Below are 23,358 nucleotides of genomic sequence, written 5' to 3' on the forward strand. Positions count from 1 at the left end.
GTTCAAAGCCTAGGTCTTAAGATACCACCATAATCTCCTCCCCCCCTAGTCCGGGTTATCCTGGCAAACAAAAGGCACAGATGATTCCAAAGCCACTTATGTGCAGCTCCAGAACCATCCTCTCTGAAACCGGCACGAGCCCTCCCACAGACAACACTGGACGATGCCGTCAAGCTGCGGGACAGCAGAACACAGAACCCACCACAGAGGAGACTCCTTGAGCGCTGCTGTACATACATGCCTTCCTTGACCCCCAAAGAAACCAGAATGATGGGCTGATCTGGGCCAGAGGAAAAGGGAGCAGCTGGAGTCCCAATGCACAGGGGACAGGCGAAGTGGGTAGTAATTAAGAGTACACACTGCTCCTCCCTCTGCTTATATGGGTCAAGGGCCCTTAAAGGGCCCCAACTCCCTTACCTTAGGGACCAAGGCACCTGAGACTGGCTTCTACGGGAGTGGCAACCCTTCTCTTGGCCTGGTTTCTAGGCTCTGAGGACAGAGGTCACTTAGCAGAGGGAGTAGCCTCCCATTAATGGGGTTGTTTACCCCCAGGTACACCTCCTTGCCCTAGCCTACCCTGGATGAAGACTCCCAAGGAACTCCCCCCTTCCATAATAAAGAGTTAGACCCAATTCACCTTTGGGGGAGATGGACACCAGTGCTCAAGGCTGAGGTGAGAAAGGTCTTCTAGCCACGCTACTGAAGCTCCTAAGTGATGCTGGCAAAATGCAGTATCAGGGACACCCCTAAACACATACATATGCAATGACCTAGGACCCAGGGGCAGGAACCTGCAGGCTCAAGGCCACATGTGGCCTTCTAGGTCCTCAAGTATGGCCTTTTGATTGAGTCCAAGTTTTAAAAAACAAATCCTTTAATTAAGGGGATTTGTTCTGTGAAGTTTGGATTCAGTTAGAGCCGCACCTAAGGACCTAGAGGGCCACATGTGGCCTTGATTCTGCAGTTCCCTGCCCCTGAATCCCTAGGCCCTAGAAGTTTAATGGAAACAGATCTCTGGTCCAGGCTTGGTTAGGAGACCTGGGTTCTAATTCTAGCTTTAAAAGTGGGTATGTTCCTTCTTTACAGGCCTCAGTTTTCTCTCTACCAAGTGAGGGATGGAGATGGTCTTCTCTGTAACTTCTCTTCAAGCTCCAAAATTGTGATTCAGGGTCACCTTTGAGTATAAGCCAGCCATGACTACCATTATTTTATTCCAAACCCTTCCTTAACTACCGCCTTTTGGTCCTAAGCTCCCTTGACCCCTCCCCTAACGCTGCCAGATCCTCAGAAGTCATTTTAGCTCAGGAGTGCCAGCTGCCACAAAGGAGATCCCTCTCAAGAAAATGGAAAGAGGTGTCTGGCACCAGCAGGGGCAAGACAGCCTTCCGTCCCCCCAGCCTGGACACAGACACTGAAACCACTGCTTCAAGAGCCCAGAGCACTGGGCACGAAGCTGCCTGCTTTCCAGCAGCCCAGCATTTGTCATTTTCCTTGCCAGTCTCACTATGGTAGCTGGGAAGTAGGATCTCAGAGTTGTCTTAATTTGCATTCCTCTCATTTTCATTGATTTGTAGCATTTTTTCCCCACATGGCTTGGATTTCTTCCCCCTGAAAACTGCCTGTTCATATCCCCCCCCCCCCCAGACACACACACACGGCTCTTATTCTTACAGATTTAAATCCATTCCATATGTGTATATACATATATGTATATACACATATGTATGTATGCATATATATAACAAAATGGCTTTTATTCTTAAAAATTTAAATGTGTTCCATATGTGTGCACACATATATAAATATAAAATAAGACTTTGATGATGACAGAAGATTTCTGTTATGGGTCAAAGTGGGCCTGTAGGCCTGAGCATGTGTGAATGGAAACAGGGTTAGGAGTTTCCCAGGATACTGAGGGGGGGCAATAATACAGAGGGGGGGATGGGAAGAGGACAAATAGAGGCCAGGAGGGAGAGCTGTGACCCACTTTAGCCCCCTGGGGCAGGACGCTGAATCAGCAGGCGGTCTTCCCAAGTAATCGCCTTTCCTGTGCCGTTCTCACCTGCTCTGAGGCAAGCCCTCCATCCTCAGCCCAACCTACCCAGAAACCCATGAGTCAGTCAGGAGGGAGGGTCAGGCCTGGTCAGTCATCACTCACAGGCAGCTAATGAGCCAAGACTGATGGGTGAGGGGCCAACGGCAGGATTCCCCAGTTGTAAGATCGGCCTAGACTAGGGAGACAGAAAGGATCCTCATCTGGGCCGGACCCAGCCCAGAGCTCCGCCTGGAGCCAAACACGACAGAGGCCTTGGAGAGGAGGGGGAAGGGGAAGTGAAGGCAAAGACCTCAAGGGTTACCCGGTCTGAGCTGTACCTCAAATACATGAAAATCTCGATTTCAACAATAAATCAGGAGGGAATTCTTTATTTTACAAAAGGATTCCTTCAAGATCACAGCAGGTTCCGTTCCCTCCCCACCCCACCCCCACTTTAAAGCAGGACAGCTTTACACAGATGCAATTAGCACTTAGCCTTTCTCAAGAACCCAGCTGTGTCAAGTGAGATGCCGTCCCCACCCCCACCCTACATGCTGCCCTCCTGCTGTCCAGGGCTTTAGAGCAGACCCCCGAAGGAGGCGACTTTTGCCTTATCTCACTGAACAATTAAACTGAGTCTGAACACAGGCACACATACCTGGGTCCGGGCTTCTCTAAGCCTCCCTAAACTGCTCACCCCACTTCCCCGAGGAGGAAAGAATGCTATGCCACTCCCTCTCTGGGCCGCTGCCCTGAAAGCCTCGATTTCTGAACTCTAAGGTTCCCAGAACAGCAGACCGTGCCATCCAGAAGAGCTAGTCAGCTGTTTGGTGTTTTTTAAGAATGGATAGAAAATAACCTCCTGGCAGAGAGGGGAGGGACTCAAGACGCCAGACTGGGACGTACATTTCTGGACACGGCCAATGTGGGAAATTTGTTTTGCTTAACTATAAATATTTACTACTAGAGTTTTTTTTTTTCTCCCCATAGAGGAGGTGAGAGGGAGAGACAATTAAATACTTGTTAACTGAATCAAATCAAAAGAAGGGCTGCTACAGAAATGGGATGGGGGTTTTGTGTCTGGGAGTACCTGGGGTGAGGGGAGGGAGTGGGAGGAGGATGAGGCAGGATCCTTAGACCAGGATCTAGGAAACCTAAGGACGGCCTCTGGGGCTGCCTCTGCCATTACATGCTGCAAGAGCTCAAGGAAGTCACTTAACCTCTATCGTGCACAGGATGAGGAGATCTGGGTTCTAGACTCAGCTATGTCACTAAGGACTCCCTGTGTGACCTTAGGCAAGGTAACCAGATTCTCTGGGGGTCCACAGTCGACTGCTGGACTCGATAACCACCAAGCTTTATAACTGCTGGATCACAGAATCATGGCCTCGGTGATCACATCTCTGATTCAAAAAGGAAGGCCCCTCCCCACCCTAGGCCTAACTCAAGGGTCTCACTCACTGAGCGCTGAGCTCGGCCAGTCCCTCTCACCCAGCCTTGGGAAGGGGAAGAAAAATGTTTTCCCTGATGTGAGAGAGCTCCAAAGTGACTCATTCTCAGGAGACAATGACAGAAGCAGGGCCCATGACAAGAGGAAAGTTACCAAGTAATCAGAAAAGATCTGGTTCCGCAAAACGGGTAAGGTTACTGGATTCAGACAACAGAGCCTATCTGGGTAGCCCAGACCAGGCTGCATAGCAGGGGCCAAGTAAGAAGCAGGAGTCTAGACTCAGCCTCCTGCTCTGGTAACAAGCAATCTGCCTCCCCTGCATCCCCAATCATTCAATCACTCTATCCCCCCCCCCAAAGTACACATAACAGCAATGTGGAGGGGGGGAGCAGAACCACAGACACCCCCCCACACACACACATAAACTATAATCAACCTTTGGCACATCTCTACAAAAGTACCAGACAAAGGAACATTGGATTAGAAGTTAGAACACCTGGGTCCCGAGTCTCAGCTCTACCACTAATTTGCTGCATGGCTTTGGGTAACAATCAATCATTTTTCCCTCTGTGAAAATAAGGAAATCTGAGTCCACAGTGTACTTTGTCCTGTATACAGTGGGCATTCCATAAATGTTTGCGGGATGGAATAAATGGCCTACAGTGGCACGTACAGAGACACAATTAGTCACTTTCAGGAGAGAACAGAGGCCTCTTGTCTCTTCTGTATCTAACCCCTTCCCCACCTGTTTGTACAGGGCCTTACGTCTCCATGCTTTGTGTCAACTGGTGACCAGCAGGGCTGTCAGCTGCTCTGGCTTAAGAAAAGCAGGGTCCACCTCGGTCCACGAAACCTTTCCTGTCCACTCCCACTAACCTCCTCCTCTTCTCTGGAATCCCACAGCATGTCACACACTGTCCCATGACAATTTTCTGCTAGTAGCAGCTCTTTCTCCTACTAGACCATAAGAATCAAGATTTAGAGATGTTAAATGAATCACCCAAAGTCACGCAGCTAACAAGGGTGGAGCCAAGGCTGAGCCCACTGTTCTTTCCTTGGTACCCTGATACCCTTTCAGTGCCAGGCTGAGCTGATCCCACCGATAATGGAAAGACATATGTGACTGCTATGTTTAATGGTTTATGTATGTATGTATACACACACATTCTCTCTCTGTATTCCCCCCACTATCTAGAACAGTTCAATTAATGCTTAATTATGACAGTGTCCCCCCAAAACATTAGCATAACTGGGGCTCCTCTTCCAAGTGTCTCCTGCAAGCTGAGGGTTGGTAAGGAACTTTCAGCTTGGAAACTGGGGAGTAGGGAAGGGGGGTTTCAATTTCACTTAAGAGTGGTTTCCCAGGATGGAGAGAGGAGTCTAAGCCTGGGCAGATTTGGAAGAATCACAAGGAAGATCTAGGAGTCCAGACTCCCAGCTGCCTTCTTGCTCCAAAGATCTGAGATTTAGAGCTGAAAGACACTTGACCTCCTCATTTTGAAGAGGGGGGATCCAAGGCCCCCTAAGTGACTTGCACAAAGTCACACAGGCAGACCTGGAATATGAAGCCAGGTTGTCCAACCCCAAATTGGATTTGGACTTCCACTACGTGAGGGCTGCCTTTCCCCAGCTGGGGGAGGGGAGGTTTCAGCTGCTTGGGCTAGGGCCGACCCTGCCATCCCTGGATGCACTGTGTAGTGGAAAATGCCCGCTTTGTCCACAGCCATACAGGAACCCTGATTGTGCCCACCCCGCCCCCACCCAGCAGGGCCAGGGGCCAGGAGTGGTGCCAGGGGAAGGGAGGTAGGAAGGGGAGGTCTGCCTGCTTCTCTGAGGCCTGGCAGATAAGGACCTCCTTGCCTGACTAACTGGGGACCAGAATGACTGACCAAGGGATGTGCAAGGCCTGACTTTCAACACAGAGACCTAATGTTCCTAAGAAGAAGCAAGATGGGAAACAAAGCTGGGGCTGGAAGCTTTGGCGTGAGAGCGTTTCTGTTCCACACTGCAGGTGGTCTTAACAGGCTTCTTGGGAGGAGGGGGAAGAGGAAGTCAGTCCCCAGGGGCCAGATGCCCATTCACCCTGGGGATTCAGGGGATGGGGTAAGTAGAAGGATCAGAGATAGCACAAGTCCTAGCTGCACACTCAGGCTAAATCCTTGGATTTTTCCCTTGCCTATGTAGGACTAGGCCAGGAAATCTGACTTAAAGCCCTCTTCCCTATACCCCTTTCAGGACTACTGGTAACCTTATCCCAGGCCTTGACATTCCTATCTCTTCCAAGCCTCAGGCCAAGAGTCACTAACCCCACTTTCCCTTACCCTCCATCCCTTCCCCCCTCCAAGGGCTACCCCTAGTCTTACAAATTCTAACCCTAAACCCATAAACCTAGTCTTATAATCTCATTCCTGTTACTTTAATCCTAACCCTGTCTCCAAACTCCATGACCAAAAACCCCACCACCTGGCCTCACCTATCCTACCTGGTATAATGTGGCAGGGGAAACTCACTTAGCTTTCAGCCAGAAGGACCCAATTCTAGTTCTAGACGTCTAGCAATGTCTAGCACAGAGGATATCTGGGAAGAACTCCAAAATCAAAAACCGCCCACCAAGGGATGTCCCATCCTTGGGCTGGTGAGGAAAGAGCCAAGGGAGGCCTGACGTTGGAATTATAATAACCTCGATCCTTCCTCCACAGGTCATGTGGGTTCCTCATCCATTCATTCATTAATCACCTATGCCATGCTGGGGCACTTCATCAGACGTTTCCAGAGTTCTCTTCCTAAGACTATTTCCATCCGATCACCCTTCCAAGAAGGCTCAAGAACTTTCCATTATTTTCCTTCCTTCTATCAAATCAAGTCCAGATGCCCTCACTTGGCACTCAAGGCCCTTTAGGGGCCTAACTGACCTTCTTACAGCATACCTCTAATGACATGGTGATACCCTGACACCCTCCACCCCAAACCTCCCCCATCTGGGAGCTAAGTCTCTGCTCATCTTGCCTCCCCAATGTCAAAAATGTTTCCCTGGATATAAATCCTAAAGACCCAACTCAAATGTGATTTCTCCCATCTACTCTTCCAAAAACAGCAGCCAAGGAGATACTTTAAATTTGGTGGTACAGGCCCACACATCTTTGCCTTGTTTCCACCCTCTGGTCCCTGGGCATAAAGGGGAAGAACCCACCTCTAAATTATGCTGAGTCAGCCTTACCTCTCAGCCCCCTGGGGACTCCTGGGGCCACCTGGATATTGGCAGAGAGGGGAAAAGGATACATTTTGACTGCTCCAGACTTTGTACCAATGGCCATGATGCGAAGCTTGGGGTCGTAAGCCAGAGAGCTGGGCTGGTTGGGAAATCCATGTTCCACAGTCTGGAGGGAAAAGGAAACAGTTGGTGACATTCCAGACCCAGGGAAGGAGTTACAGGGCCCCATGAGGGTCCCCACTCTTAAAGGGCAAGAGGCAGACAGAGACCCACACAGACTGGTTCAGACACATGCCCAGACAGACACACAGACACACCGATAAACATAGAGATCACACATGCCTTTCCATGACTACAGGATCAAGTCTCAGGATTCACACAGGTCTGAGTTCAAACCCTGGGTTTGCCACTATACGCCTTGATTTCCTCATCTGTAAAAGGGGAAGACACGCTCACACGCCTCCCTCATAGCGCTGTCGTAAGGAGTCTTAAAATGCTATGTTAAGCAGGTTTTTTCTTGCCTTTTCAATGGGTAGGAAAGGTGGGAGACAGAGAATTCCAAAACTGAAAATAAAATTGGATTAAAAAAATAAAATTCTATATAAATATAAAAACACCCTACACAAACCAGTCCCACGCCTAGAATGCCCCCCAGACCACGACAATCTCCACTGACTCCAGCATCCGATGTACCACTGACTGGATACAAGAAGCAGTGTTCTTTGCAACATCTGCCCGAGTGACCTTAGGCAAGTCACAGCTTCCTCACCCATAAAGTAAGAGCGTTAAATCACCTCCATGACCCCATTCATTTCTAAATCTATTGTCCTTCTATGATCATAGATATTTTAAAAATGGGTTTTTACTAAGATGTCTTTCATTTTTTTATATCACCGTATTTTCCCCAGTATCCCTCCCCTTCTCCAGAAGTCATCCTATATAAACAAAAAGTATGTTTTAAAGGCCAAAAAAGGAGAGGAAAAGAGGGGAAAAACCACAGCCCAATCAATCAACACTCCACTTGTGGCCCTCCCACCTCCCTCACAGGGGCCGGCTGGGGAGCCTTCCAAAGCTCTTCATTCAAGTCATGCTTTGATCATGGACATTTAGGTATTCATTATATGTGCAGGCTTCGCCTTTACGAAGCATAGAGCGTAACTGAGAGATATTAGATGACCTTGCGTGCATGCTACTCACACCTCTAATTTAGACTATGTGCCCCTCAAAACCAAGGCCTATGCTCCCACAGTACCCAGCCCAGGACTGCACACTTAGTAAATACTTAAATATCTGTTAGAATAAACGTACATAAACAGATAATCACAGATTCTTGTCAGGTCCAATACGGCCTATTGAATTTGCAAAGCCCAAACTGCAAAAGTCAACCCAGGCAGTGCCTGGCTATGTTCAAAGACAGCCAAACCAGGAGGGCAGATGCCGGGTGATTCCAACACAAATACAAAGCGAAAGGGTGGCCCCACAAAAGATCACCTCAGAGTTATGCACATAACGACCTTTCCCATCCTCCGAGAACGATTCTAGGTCAGTCCCAGGAGACTGAGTGGGAGAACCACAGCTGTGCTGCAGGACGTCAACTCGAGGGCAGGGACGGACCTAAATGAGCATGATTTCCCCTGACCCTCCAGGGTGCTGACATCCAGGAATTTGTCTAAACATTCCCTCACCTCTAAGAGTAACGAGCTTGCACCAAGGGATCAATGATGGGTGAATCAGCTTAAATGTTATTTATTCTGAAATTACTCCCTTCTAGCTCAAAGGGCAACTGATCAACAGTTCCAATGTCTGGTTGACCAGACCCACAATTCCCACTATTTTCATAGATTGAGCTCTACTCCAGTCTTCCCTGAAGAAGCCTACCCTCCAGCAGCCAGCCTGATGTATGGAAACCTCCTGTGCCACCAATCACAGTCGGCCCAAATCCACTAGGCTCAGGGTCCCAGGTCATACCAAAGGGTGATCTCTAGCTTTAGACCCACAGACAGGGCACAGAACGAGGCTCAGAAGGCAGTGTCTGTTCATCTAGTCCACAACTGGAAGGAGGTTGTCTAAGTCATAAAATCCATCCCTCTGCCTCCAAGCAAGCCACACATGGCACAATTCTCCCTTCTCAGAAAAACTCTTCCTTCTAGCTAACCTCAGTCCTCCAGGATTTGAACCTAGGTCTTCCAGACGCTAAGTCTAGCACTCTAGGCAGTATGGTATAGCTTTAAAAGCAGTGGATATGGAATCTGGAGGGACCTACCTTTTAAGTGCTAACTTTGACTTTTTTTCCCCTCAATCTTCATCCTTCTTGACCTCTGGGACCACACCCTCCTCTCTAGTCTTTGTGACACTACTCTCCTCATACACGTCTCACTGCTTCTTTAACACCTTGCTGGCTTGTCATCCATATGACAACTTAGGGTGGGTAGTCACCAAAGTTCTGCCTGGGCCCTCTTCTCTTTGTGACCTTACTGGCTCCCTTATGTTTAATTATCATCTCCATGTCAATGACTTACAGATCTATAAATCCAGCCCCAGTCTCTCTCCTGAGTGTCAGTCCCAGCCCATCAACTTCCTATTGGATATTTATATCTATATGTAAAAGAGACATCTTACATGCAACATATTCAAAACACAGCTCAGAACTCCCCCCTACCCCCAATGTCCCTCTTCCAAACATTTCTGTTTCTGTAGAGCAGTGCTGTCAGACTCAAACAGAAAGGAATCCCTGCAGGCTACATGACTTAGAAAGCCATAAATTAGCATCATCTATGATGTATTGTATTTTTATTTATTTTGTTAAATATTTGTTAATCTGGTTCAGGTCTCACTGGAGTTGTGAGTGTGCCTTCTCTGAAGCAGAGGAGACCACACATTTCTCCCATTTTCCCAAGCTGATAACTCCCCAGGTGGTAATCCCGGCTCCTCCCTCCCTCTCATCCCACATATCCAAACCTTGCTTTTCCACCTCCACAACATCTCTTGGATCTGACCCCTTCTTTCTGCTCACACAGCCAATACCTTAGTTCACTTAGACAAGAGCCAGGAACTACCAGAATGACCTCCCGTCTCAACCCTCTCCCCTTTCTGGTCCATCTTCCACACAGCTGCCAAAGTGATTTTCCTCAAGCACAGGTCCGACCATGACACTGCCCATATTCAATCAACTCTACTGGATCCCTAGCGCTTCCAGGATTAAATTTAAACTTCTCTTTTGTTGTTGAGCTATTTCAGTCGTGTCTGACACTCTGTGACCAAACTTGGGGTTTTCTTGGCAAAGATACTGGAACGCTTTGACATTTCCTTCTCCAGCTCATTTGACAGATGAGGAAACTGAGGCAAATAGGGTTAAATGACTGGCCAAGGGTCACACAGCTAGTAAAGGTCTGAGGCCAGATTTGAACTCAGAAAGATGAGTCTTCCTGACTCCAGGCCTGGTTCTCTATCCACTGAACCACCTGGCTGCTGCCCCATAAACCCCTCAGTTTACCTTTTTAAAGCCCTCCACAACCTAACTCTAAGCTGCCCTTCTAGCCTCATTATGCAGTCCCCCCCCACACACACACTTCCCTTTCTCTTGGCTCCATTTCTCATCTTCATGCCTTTGCATCGGCCAGGTCCCACACTTGAAATATACTCCCTCCTAGAATCTTTCTCTTCCTAAATCCACGCTCAAGCACAGCCTGGATGAAACCTTGACTGATCTCCAAAACCTCGAAGGTCCTCCCTCCCCAACCACCTTGCATGTGTGGAACATGTAGTTGTCATTCACCTCCCCTATAAAATGCATCCTCCTTGAGGGCAGAGACTGCTGTATTTGTTATGTTTCCTCAGTGCCCACACAGTCAGTGTTTAAGAAACGCCTGCTGATTCCATTGCATTGCTGAAACTAGCTCTCTGGGCCTCAGTTTCCTTATCTGAAAAATGATACTATACCTACAGTTACTATGAGAATCCAATCAGGCATACAAACACAAGCCTTGGCTCCTAATATCTCTTTAAATCTGGTCAGAGGGCAGCTCCGAGGAGCTAAGCACAAACTTCTCCTTCCTGGGACCTCCGTCTACATGGAGCAGGGACTGTGTCCTCCTCCTTCCTCTGCAGGTTCTGATACCTTTACAGGGTCTTCCTGCAACTCTGACTAAGCAAGAAGAGACACCTACCACGAACAGAGCTTACTGACCAAGGGATGTCCAAGGCCTGACTCCCAACACGAGTGAGTCCTGGCATTCCTGGGAAGAGGTGATGGGAGAGCAGAGAGGGATGGAAACTTTGGCTTGGCAGCTGTTTCCTCTTTCCAACTTCAAATCATCCAGCAGGTGGTCTTAATAAGCTTCTTGGGATTTGGACCAGCTGACGGAGAACTATATGCCCATCCCCCAATCCAGGTGGAGAAGGTGCTTTGAAGTCGACTCCAAATTTCCTCTGGCACTTCTCATTTTGGGTGTCAATGAAACCTCTAAGAACCCAGTGGGAAGAGGACTTCAGACTGCCCTATCCCCATTCTCCAGTCTCCTCCTTCCCAACATGCTTCCCTCCATTCCCAAAGGCACTGTTTGTCACCGCTCCAGCCAAATGCTGTATTTGTCTTGGATTGGGCTACAAACACATTCCGGTAACTAAAGGATGCCTTTCCTTGTTTCAGCCCACCCATACCTCTCCCTCGCAGGACCCAAGTAGTGATGAATTCTGAACCCAAGCCAGACCTCCAAGAACTCAAATCCCGCGGCCAGCCAAAGGTTAAATTTGTCCTATTTGCTCCCCTCCCTCAATGTACTTCCTGGGCAGTGGTTTTTTTGGCCTCCCTAAGAGGGCTCAACAGCACAGGGCTCTCTGCATTCCCCCCAACCCTAGGGGGTCACCTAGATAGGACTTCCCTAGTGGCTGAGAGTAGCAGTAGGGGGCCAGCCAAGAAATAAGTACATGCTGTGACCCTCCCGGACCCTCCTGTGTAACAGTAAAAAAAGAGCAAGGGGTTTAGAGCCAGAAGACCTCAGTTCAAATCCTACCTCTGACCACTGTCTGTGTGACCCTGGGAAAGTCACTTCACATTTCTGGACCTCGATTCCTCATCTGTAAAATGAGGTGGTTATATTAAACAGACTGAGATCTCTTCCAGTTCCAAATGTATGATCCTGGGTTTCCAGCTCTATGCTATAGGGAATACAAGAAATTCTTGCCTTCAGGGAGCTTATAGTCTTATTGGGGGAAAAAAAGGACACGAAAATAACAATAAAAGAACCATGGACATGGAAACAGGAAGAGGGGATCTAGTCCAATCCTTCAGGTCCCCAGGAACCACAAGCAACACACTGAAGCGATAGGGCGGGAGATTTCAGCTCACTGTAAGAACTTTCTCATCATTAAGAGCTCCCCCCAAATGGAACCGACTGCTCTGGGAGGTAATGAGCTCAGGAAGATATTACCAGGAAAGCCCAAGTACTCATGAATACCAGGAGGGCAATAATCATTCAAACAATGGCCAGCTCCGACTATCAGGGATGCTGCTGAGGGGCTTCTCGGACTGGTAGGAGGCTGAACTCACTAGAACAGCCTCAAAGCTTCCCTTCCTGCTGGGGGTGGGATGGGGGGGCACCCCATGACTTCACACTCAGTACAGTTTCAGCCTGTGTATGCATGTGTCTGCTATCTTCCACCTCTCCCACCCGAGCTCCTCAGCTGGGCTATATTTAAACATGTCTCCAAATGTGTCTAGCTAGCGCTCTCCCTCACCACACCTCATTTCCAAGCTACAGCTCCCCCCAACTTCCCCCCCCACCCCACACTTCTGGGGAAATGTTAGCCTGGTACGGCAATGCTGGCACTACCCAGCGCTGGTACTAGGTCACCAAGCAGCAACCCAACAGGCCGCAATCCCCCAGGCTCTGGGCTAGCTCTGGATTCACTCAGTGCCTGATGACAGCATTCTACCCCAGCCCCTGCTACCCTCACCTTGACCAACCCCTTCCCCTTCCTGGGAGGGAAAAATTAAACATCATACTGTTGCTTTCACTATAGCTCTGTGACAATGGGAAGACAGAGAGTATTATGGTACAAATAGGACTAGATTTGGAGTTAAGAGGACCCGGGTTCTGTCATTTACTATAGAGGTTGGCACAGTAGATAGAATGCTGGTCCTGAAGTCGGGAAGACCTGAGTTCAAGTCTGACCTCACTTCTTGGCTGTGCGACCCTGGGCAAATCACTTAACCTTTCTGCCTCAGTTTCCTCAACTGTAAAATGGGAATAATGATAGATAGCTCATACCTCCCAAAGTTATTGTGAGAATAAATGACATAATATTTGTAAAAGGTGCTTAGCACAAAGACCACATCTTACACAAATGCTAATTTCCTTCCCTTCCTCAGAATGTAGTCATCTCTCTGAGCCTGACTTTCCTCATCTGTAAAATGAGTTGGACTGGATCTCTAAAGTTGCTTCCAGCTTTTAATACATGAGCCTCTGACCCATTTCATAAAGAACATGAACCCCCATACCCGTTATCGGCACCAGAACCCATCATGCCTGATGCCATCCCCATTTGTCTTCAACTATCAATCAGTGCCTGTCCATCCTGCAGCAAAAGCCTGACCTGTCTACTTAAGCTGAAAATTCCCAAGTCAGATAAGCCCTGCAGAAATGTTTGGGGAGGGGAAGAAGTAGGTGGAGACAATCCTGGCCCTCAAAACTTTAGCTTTATTGGAGTTAAATTCATGACAAGGAAGAGATCTTGATGTAAAAGGTACAGGTCTGAATCACCCAAACCCTTCCAGCTCAAATGACCAAAACATTTTTTAGAATCCAGGAGGCAAATTGTCAGGGGCAAGAGAGGAGGGCTGTTTAGTCACCCCCACAGCCCTTCCCCAAACGGCCACTCCAGAATGATCAGCCTTCCCTTTCCGAGACTGCTTTCATCCCTACACTCTCCCTATCAGTAGAGAGACTGAGGAGGCTCCTGGGAGATCAGAAGTGGGTTTTGACAGGAGGAAGTCAGACTTTGTGTCTGGCCCCGCCCCATCCCACCGATTACTTTTCTCCTACAATATGCCCAAATTTTAACTCACCAATTCTCAAAATTTTTGGCTGAAGGAGCCCTTTATACTCTTAAAAAATTTATTTTAACTCAAAGAGTTTATGTGGATTATATCTATCGGTATTTACTGTATTAGAAATTTTAAAATATTTGTTAAATATTTATTTACTAATTCCCTTAAAAATAACAATGAGTCCATTCTAAGTTAACATAACTTCTAAAAATGAAAAACAACTATATTTTCCAAAATAAAAAATTTAGTGAGAAGAATATCATTGTTTTACATATTTTTGCAGATTTCTATGGCCTGGCTTAATAGGAGACAGCTGGATTCTGAGATCTGCTTCTGCATTCAATCTGTAGCGAGATGTAAATTTTGGTCCCATTTCTCTCCTCCTTTTTGTGGCTAAACTCTTGGAAAAGGTTTGCTACAATCGATGCTTCCACTTCCTCTCCTCTCTCCCTCTCTCACTAACTCTCTAGAATCTGGCCTCCAACTTCATCATTCAGCTGAAACTCCTGTCTCCAAAGCTACTAATGATCTCATAATTGCCACATCTAATGGCCTTTTCTCAGTGCCTACCCTTCCAGACCCATCTGTAGTCTCTGACACTGTCAATCACCCTTTTCTCCTTGATATTCTACTTCAGGGGTGGGGAACCTTCGGCCTCCAGACCACATGTGCCCCCTAGGTCCTCAAATGCGGTTCTTTGACTGAATCCAAACGTCAAGTGTTTATGAAGTTTAGATTCAGTCAAAGGGCTGCACTTGAGGCCCTAGAGGGCACATGTGGCCTCGGGGCCGCAGGTTCCCCACCCCTGTTCTAGTCTTTTCCCTCCAGGTTTTTGTGACAATACTCTCTGCTAGCCCTTCTCTTCCCTAGGTGACTGCTACTTCTCAAGTCTCTTTCCTGGATCTTCATCTCAATCATGCCTCGTAATCATGAGGTGTTTCACAGGACTTTGTCCTGCATCTTCTTTTCTTCTCCCTACTACTTCACTTGACAACTGATCTTGTCAGCCACCATATATTCCATCATCTCAAACTCAGTATGTCCCAAACTGAACTCAGCCTTCTCCCCCTCCCCCCCCCCCTCCCCCCGCCCAGGTTCTCCTGTCTTCCCCTATTACTATTGAGAGTGTCACTATCCTCCCAGTCACACAGGCTTATAGTCTAGGTGCCCTCCTCAACTCCGGACTCTCATTCCCACATCCAATCTACTGCCAAGACTGGCCGATTTCACCTTATATAACATGGCTCCCATGTGCCCCCTTCTCTCTCCTCTGACCGTACCACCACCCCGCTATGCCTCTCACCCCAACTGCCTGCTGGGTGGTCTGTCTGCCGAGTGTCTCCCTAGTCTGGTCTATCCTTCATTCTGCTGTCAAAGTGACTTTCATAAATCCCAGTTCTGACTACATCACCTCCCTACTTGAGAACTCCAGTGGCCCCCTATCACCTCGGAGCCCTTCATAGCCACAGCTCCCTTTCCCGGTCTTCTTACACCTTCCTACCTCCCCATCCTCCCCCTGCCATCTGGTGAGGTTGGCTGGCCTTGCTGCTCCTCCAACAGGACACCTCCCAAGTCCAGGCACTTTCGGTGGCTGTGTCCAGCGCCCAGAGTTCTTCTCTTCATTTCTGCCTCATGGCTTCCTTCCCGTCCTGCCCGCTGCCTTTCCCTACCCCTTAAGATGCTAGCGCTTTCCATCTGCTGATTATTTCCAATTTATCCTTCGTACAGTTTGCCTGTACACTGGTGTTTGCCTGTTGTCTCCACCTCTAGCCTCTGAGCTCCTTAAGTCCTTAAGACTGTCTTTTGCCTTTCTCTGTAAACCCATGGTTTAGTACGGTATTGTGGCTGAGTCCTTTCAGTCATGTCTGACTTGGCTCTTCATGACCCCATTTATGATTTTCTTGGCAAAGATGCTGCGGTGGTTCGCCATTTCCTTCTCCAGCTCATTTTACAAATAAGGAAACTGAGGTAAACAGGGCTAAGTGACTTGCCCTGAATCACTTAGCTAGTAAGTGTCTGAGGCCACATTTGAACTCAGGTCTTGCTGACCCCAGGGCTCATGCTCAGTCCACTGCTCCACAAAGCTGTCCCTGGCTTATAATAAGTAGGTACTTAAATATTTACTGACGAACTGATTTAAGTATGTGAAGAAAATCTGGCCTCACACAGACTGGAGAAGAGAATTTTTATAGGCAAATAGCATCTTAGTATTATTACAAGAATAGCTTTGACCTTCCAGGCCTCTGAAAGGCTACATTTTGAGAACTGCTGCCTTAACCTTTGCCCTCAGCAGGGAGGCCCTCGGGTGGCCTCAGGATATCTAGGAGTTACCGGGCAACATTCAGAACACAAAGGGCCAATGGGGAGGGTCTCGTCTCTAACAGTGCCCTGTTCTCCAGTCACATGATTCCCTTAAACGCTACTGGCTGTTTTCTAGCTCTGTCGCCAAATATAAGGAGGAAAAGGTAAGCACATAGATGGCTCAAGGAATCCAACCTGTCTTCTGGAGAGACAATTCAGAACCCCTTCCCCACTGGGAGTGAGTGTGGGGAGAGTCAGCTTTGCACTAGGGTGGAGAACAGTGGGCAGCACTGAAGCTAAGGAAATTTCCAGCCAATCCAAAGCCTGAGCTTCCCTGGACTCTACAATATTTGTCCCTAAAATTCTATGTGAGGACTGCTGGTGACAAGTGTATGTGAGTGCCCACATCTGACCAGTCCCTTCACTGGGCCCTAACCTCCCTAAGCCAAAGAGAAATCATTCTAAAAAGAGAGATAACACGGTATCCAAGGTGGTCAGAATCCCAACTCTGTTACTTACTACCACTTATGTCACTGGGGGCAAGGCTTTCATCATAAAATGGGGAGGCTGACCCCTCTTGGCACAGGCCAGAATCTACCAGTCCACTGCAAACAGAGGGCAGCTGGCTACAGCTGAAATACCAACTCTGGGGCTTCTTCAATTCGACATGTATATATTAACCTCCTATGAGCTAGATACTGTGGTAAGATAGAAAGATAAAAAAGAAACTGTAAAGTCAAAATACAATCTCTACACTATACAAGATGATTTAGGGGAGGAGGGGGAAGATGCACTGAGTGGAGGAATTAGGAAAAGCCTGCTGTTAGAGACGGCACTCTGGACAGGAAGGACCGCCTCCATCTTCAAGCAAAGTCACAGAGCTGAGAAATTGAAGGTTAGGTACTGGTCACTGCAAATACACCTGCTTCCTCCTGGACTTTGAATTTCCCCCCTCTACCCTGGGACCTGGGTCCTACTACTAGTATGACTGTGGGCAAGTCTTTGGTTCTGGGTTTCCTCAGATGCAAAACGAAGGGGATCAGCTTGTCCAGCCCTACGGACTTTGATGACAAGGAAATTACTTCAGTTTGCTTCCCCAACACATCTCAGTCTGCAAAGGGGCTAGCCACAAGTCCAATGTGTGCGGGAGAGAGCAGGATAGACTTGAGACAGAGTTGGATGATGATTAAGATGGCGGATGGGCAGGGGAAGTGAGGAAGGGGAAAACAGGGGGCTCGGTTATACCTAGTAACCAAGCAAAGCAGGGAGCCTGGTGGGACCACCAGAAATCAATTCTCACCCACTCTGACAAAATTCTCTCCTCCCAGTACCATATCTCTGCCAGGACCAAGGTTCTTCTACTGGACCAACTGTTCTCCACATCAGAACCCCATTTGGGGGTCTTCCCAGAGGATATCATCTAAGGCACACTCCCTTACTTACCCTCTTCATGAGAGATCTAGAATGCCAGAGAACTATAGATACTATAGATCCTTCCCTCCCTGTCTAGCCCAACCTGGATGACTGAGTATTAGAGAATTTCATTCTCTGTATGACATCACTCATTCACACCCAGAGATCTAGCCCTAAATAGAACCCACAAATATCAGAGATAAAAGGAAGGAATCTTAGAGATTACCTATTCCAACTTCCTCATTTTATACAGGTGAGTAAACTGAGGCCCTGGAGGGAAGTGACTCATCCAAGGTCACACAACTGCAAGGTGACAGGGCTCTGACTAGAACTCCTGATTCCTGGGCCCTAGTAGTCTTTCCACCACATCAAGACTGCCTCTTAATGGAATATTTTACTCTGGGGTGGAGGTTTTTGGCTTTTATTATTATCATTATCATTATTATTTTAAAGAGATCTAGCCAATGGTGGGTTTAAGTTCCCACCCCTCAGAATCTGCTAAGACCCCTAGTACTAAGTTCATCAAAAGGAAGCAGCTATACAGGTCACCCCTCATTTGCTAGAATACCCCAGGGAAGAGGAGAGCATTCTTCACAATTCTTTCCATCTGCAGATCTCCTCCCCCCTACCCCAATCTCCATTTCACACCCCATTTCCTTAAACGAGGAAATGCCAATTTAACCAAATGATTAACTCAAAAGAGGGAAGAGGGGGAAGGGAATGCCTCACACTTCCAATCTACACTGCTTCCTTTCCTTTCGGCCTCTCTGCCCCCCAGAGGTTTATGGCAAAGAGGGGCACAGCCATGAGAACTGTCATTATGAGAGGTCTGAATTCGGCCTCTGCTTTGAACTCATCCAAGAGCCCAAAGAAAGAACTGAGGAGAGGGCCCCCAAAGAAAGAAGAACTGAGGAGAGGGCCCGAGCCTTCAGAGGACAGTCCCATAGGAGTTGCTCATCTCTGTATCGCTGAAGGAGAAGTGAAGAGGTTGCTTCCAAGCCTGCCTCCATAGCATCACGAAGTGTAGGGACCTTAAAGATCCATGCCCACCTCCTCCCCGTGACATCCCCTCTCCTATCTCCTGGCCCAGAATGCTGTTCCTGCTTACCTCAAGCCAAGGCTCAGCTGTTACCTCCCTACAAGAGACCCTTCCTCCAATTACAGTTGTTCACTGGCTGACCCCTCCCACCAGAATGCAAGCATTTCTTGTGCCTGGCCCCTGCTGTTGTTCAGTTGTGTCTGACTCCTTGTGACTCCATTCAGGGCTTTCTTGGCAGAGATATTAGAGTGGCTTGCCATTTCCTTCTCCAGCTCATTTTACAAATGAGGAAACTGAAGCAAACAGGATTAAGTGACTTGCCCAGGGTCACACAGATAGGTATGAGGCCAGATTTGCACTCAATAAGATGAGTCTTCTTGATGCCAGGGCCAGGACTCTATCTACTGTGCCACCTAACTGTCTATCTTTATGCTCAAGGCTCTTTTGGTCACACCAAAACGCCACTATAGCTCTAAAAATCATTCTTAGCTTGAGGGGGGCTAGATTTGGCCCTTGGGCTACAGTGTGTCAAATGGTCAGTCAATACTAGCTTGGGGTATGGGGTAGAAGAGATAGCTGCCCACCCTCTTCTAGTGATACAAAAGACCCCCTGTTACAAAACACTCCCAATCTTTTACCACTTATGATAAAGATGGCCCCTAAAGTTCTTTCCAGATTGAAAATTCTATGAAACTTCACACAGATATCCCACACCCTGAGATCATGCCAATTTTTTAAAAATAGGTTTTACCCAATGAAATAATTACCAATTCATTTGGGCAAGGATTCTTTCAAATGTCAAGCTCCCTCTACTCCCCCCTCCCCCACATAGTACCCCATGTTGCCCTGGAAAGACACCACTGAATAAAGTAATGCCTCACCTGTAAAATCTCTGGCTTGATTTGATCTTGAAGATCATCAAAACCTAGTCAAATGTGTTTCTTCATCTCCAATTTAGGTGACACTCCTTGGGGGCCAGAGGAGACCTCAGACAAGCCTCCAGCTGTATAACCTGTTCACATTTCTTGAGTCACCCAAAAGTTAAAAGTGGCTTACCTGGAAACACAGCATGGGAAGCTTGCAGTCTTTTATAATCCTTCCCACAGAAGGGAATGAATACACACACACACAGCACATTGTACACAATCTATCTGCCACTGGGAGTTCCAAGGCTTCCCATCCAGAGGATATTAGAATCTCCTATCTGGGAAGAAGTGACCTAGTCCAGTAGATGAGGAAACTGATCTCTCTGAGGGGAAATGGTATACCCCAAAGTGACAAAGAGGTGGCAAGGCTGAGACTAACCAGGGACTGGTTTACCCATCCAGAAGGTTGTTCCCCTCCCATCTCCTGAGCACAAATCATGCCCCCTGGTAATGAACTACCCCTTCTCGAGCCAGCCCTACTCCCCATCAGCCTGTCCGAGAAACCTCCCCTTCACAGCTGCTCATTCGAACTGCATCCATTATTATTTAAGTCTCAAAGCAAATTCTGCCTCCTCCAAGAAGCCTTCTCTGACCACCCCTGCCTCAAATTCTACCTCTTTCCTTTGAAATTCTATAGAATTTACAATCAGAACCACTTGACACTTGACAAATATTATATCTTTTCAACTATCTGTTCCCCTAAACTAGCCTTTAAGAACTCTAAGCCCAGGGGGGCTAATCTTAATTGTCATGGGTAAAGAGAAGTTCACAACTAGACCACAAGTAGAGAAAGAGAAGGGACAGTGATTCGGGAGAACTACAGGCTCAGTCAGAAAAGACCTCTGAGCCCACCTAGTTCAACACCCTTACAGATGAGAAAACTGAGGCCAGGGGGGTTTGAGGACAGTAACAGGATTTGAACTCAGGTTTCCTGACTCTGGAGTTGGGTTACTTCCAAGGGGGGATCTCTGTCTAGATTGTGTTAGCTGGGGAAAAACAGGAAAATCAGAGGGAGAAAAAAAAAATCTGATCTATGTGTACTTCAGTCTAATGTAGTTCCCAACCTGAAAGCTGGGGATTTTCTGCAAGGAAACTCCAGCCCTTTCATTAGGTGTCAACATAGTAAATAATAAACAAAGGCAGCTTTTGCTGAGCAAATGTCTCTCACGTGCATCACTATTTTTCAAACACATAGATGCTGTGATTAAAAAAAAGATACAAACTTAAAAGTATTGCTGAATTCATAGCAACTTTGTTATCATGTATTTTCTCAACCAGGGATAATAGTACAACTACTATCATGTGGGCTCCACAATATTTGATGTTAAAGAAGTCCTCATACTTAAAAGTTTAGAAACCACTTGTTTAATAGAGAGATCACAGGCCTCTGAAGTGGGAGCCTTGGGTTCCTGGCTTTGCCACTTAATAGCTGAGTGCATTTGGCCAACTTACCTTCTTTCAGAGTCTTAATTTCCTCACCTATAAAATGGGAATACCTATTCTCGCCAGATTGTGTGTATCAATTATGTATTAAAGTATTTCAACCACAAATGAGACTTGTTAAACGGTCCACAGATTCAGGGTCCCTACTCCCCAAGGGAAGTCACCTATGACCCAGGTAGGGGGCAATTAATAGTCAAGTCATTGGTTTCAGGATCTGTTTCCTTCCACATCTCTCCGCTTCCATAATTATCCAGAGAGGCCAGAAGAAAAGTAAAGTGGGTTGCAAAGGAAGGAGAAGAGGGGCAGCAGGATGCTTGCCCTGGAGACAAGATGAACCACATCCTGAAGCTGAAAAGATTTGTTTCGGGGTGAGGAGAGGAGACCAGAGACCAGGAGCAGAGTAATCACACTGCTTTACAAAGAAGCAGGTCTGAAGTAAGGGTGTGAGTGTGTGTGAGTGTGTGTGTGTGTGTGTGTGTGTGTGAGCGTGTGTGTTGGGGGAAGGGAGCAGTACTGTTGTTTGTTTTCTCTGCCTCTTGGTATGATCCCTCAGTTCCCAGGCTGCCCCATCCATCTACCACCAACCAGCCGCAAAAATCCCAACTACCTTTGCCCTGTCCAGCAACTCCCAGCATCAGTCAGAGAAGCAAAACAAACCTATTCTTCCAGCCCTCGATGCTGTGCTCCCATTCCGGGGGCTCTTCCACCCAAGGGTGGAGAGAGAGGAAGAGGGAGTGAAGGCTGAGAAAAGGGGAGAGGAGACAGAGTCCTTCCCCTGTCTCCTACGCCGAGGGAAACTGTCGGTGGGGGAACACGGGGGGTCGGGGAGTGAAGTGAGCGAGGGGAGGGGAGCGGAGTCAGCGGAGATTTTGCATTCAGATCCCCAACCCGAAAGTGAACCAGCTTCCAAGGGCCCCAAGCTCCCACACCCACTTCCGAGGGGCAGGCGGGGTGGGTGGGTTGGGGTGTCTCTGTGCCCCAGGCTTTCTGGGGCTCTCGCTCCTCAGCCTGGGACGCCGTCGGGGCGACCAGCTAACTCCAGTCCCCCCCGCGCCCCAGCTGAAACCCATCTGCTGCCCCTCCTAGCCCAACGTGGCTGCTCCTCTCCTCCCCCTCCCCAAGCCCACCCCACGCCCCTCCTCTCAGGCGGCTTTCGCACCCACCCGGCCGCCGGCCCCCCAGTCCATCCCCTCACCTTGTTAAACGCGAAGAGATCCTGCTTGATCTTCTCCCTCTGGGGGTCGTTGCCCTGCCGCCTGAACCGAAACTTCATCATCTTGGGCTGCGGAGCGGGACGTGGGTCTCAGGAGGAATGGTTCGGAAACAATGTAGCACCGGCCTCTCCCCCCGCACCCCCCCCATGCAAGAAGCCCCCAGCGCGCCCTCCTCGCGGGAGCCTGGGCATCCAGTCGCGCTGCCCCGCTGCTAAGCCCCGGGGAAGCCGGAGGCGGAGGGAAGGGGGGGCGCAGGAGCAGGAGGAGCAGAAGTGGAAGAGGGGAGGTGGGGGTTAGGAAGGGAAGGCGGGGAGACGGAGAGAAGGTGGGAGTGACGGACGCGCCGCCCGGCCAATCAGCTCTCCTCCCTGCAACGCCCTCCGCTCCCCCCTCCCCTCGGCCCGCAGCTCCCGCATCCCCGAGCCAGACAATGAGAGAGGCAAAGGCCCGGGGTTCGCCTGGCTCCGCTTTCCTGCCCGGCCGAGCGCGCATGTGCCGAGGCCGCGCGCCTCGCTGGGAAATGTAGTTTTCCCGGGACCAAGCCTGCTCCGCAGGTCGCGTGTGTGTGCCGGGTGGGGGGGTGGTCTTTCTGGTTTTCTCTCTCCACCGGTGCAGGGCCTGCATGTTCGTGCGTGACCGAGGTTTGGGATTTTCCCTCCCCCTTCTTGGTGGTGGTGTTCCCCCCCTTTCCTCTCCCGGTGGTGCAGCCTGAGGCCTCTGGGCTGGCACGCAGTGTCCACGCTTTGGCGGCCGGCGCCCCCAGGGCCAGGGACCCAGATGTTTGCCTTGAACTTTGCCAAGCTCTGAGAACTGTGCTAGGAGACCCGCATTAACCGAGGGGCTGGGCTGGGAGCGCTAGCTCGGGCGGACAGGGGGGCTCCCATGCGCAGGGGGGCCGGGAGAAGGCGCGCCGGAGACGTGGAGTGGGAGATCGGCTTCGAATCCTGCACTTGCTGGCGTGGTTGACTCCAGGGGAGTCACTTCTGTATGTAAAGTGAGGATAAGAACTGCCCTCCCCACTTTTCAGGGCTCGGATCAAGACTTTGGAGGCTACATACAAAAGTAGGGGAGAGTCTGAATCAAAACTGGGTTTGAGGAGAAATACTCAAGATCTTTAAAAGCATTTTCCATATCTACTTGTCCCTTTGATCTTAACAAGAACAGTAAAGTTCCGGTAGGTCAGGAGACATTTGTGCCCATTTCACAGATAAAGAAGCTCAGGGAGGTTAAGCGACACAGTAGGATCCAGGTGTGATGCGGCAGAAAGTGCTGGATTCC

The 23,358-nt window shown here is 48.8% G+C and overlaps 1 protein-coding gene across 1 annotated transcript in view; it reads right to left on the reverse strand.

The window, feature by feature from the left end:
* LLGL1 (LLGL scribble cell polarity complex component 1) overlaps window positions 1–22,380 on the reverse strand; it is an 88,065-nt gene extending 65,685 nt beyond the window's left edge. Inside the window, exons 1-2 of the mRNA XM_069087738.1 lie at window positions 22,062–22,380; window positions 6,765–6,862 (exon numbers count right to left, since the gene is read on the reverse strand). Of these exons, the coding sequence (XP_068943839.1) occupies window positions 6,765–6,862; window positions 22,062–22,142 (179 nt within the window). The 5' untranslated portion in view covers window positions 22,143–22,380. The remainder of the gene's footprint in view (window positions 1–6,764; window positions 6,863–22,061) is intronic.
* Between the last annotated feature and the right edge of the window lie 978 nt (window positions 22,381–23,358).

This window comes from Petaurus breviceps, unplaced genomic scaffold (assembly GCF_028583685.1).
Source record: "Petaurus breviceps papuanus isolate PSGF00001 unplaced genomic scaffold, PetGlider_PUasm1.0 183, whole genome shotgun sequence".
Classification (NCBI taxonomy): domain Eukaryota; kingdom Metazoa; phylum Chordata; class Mammalia; order Diprotodontia; family Petauridae; genus Petaurus; species Petaurus breviceps.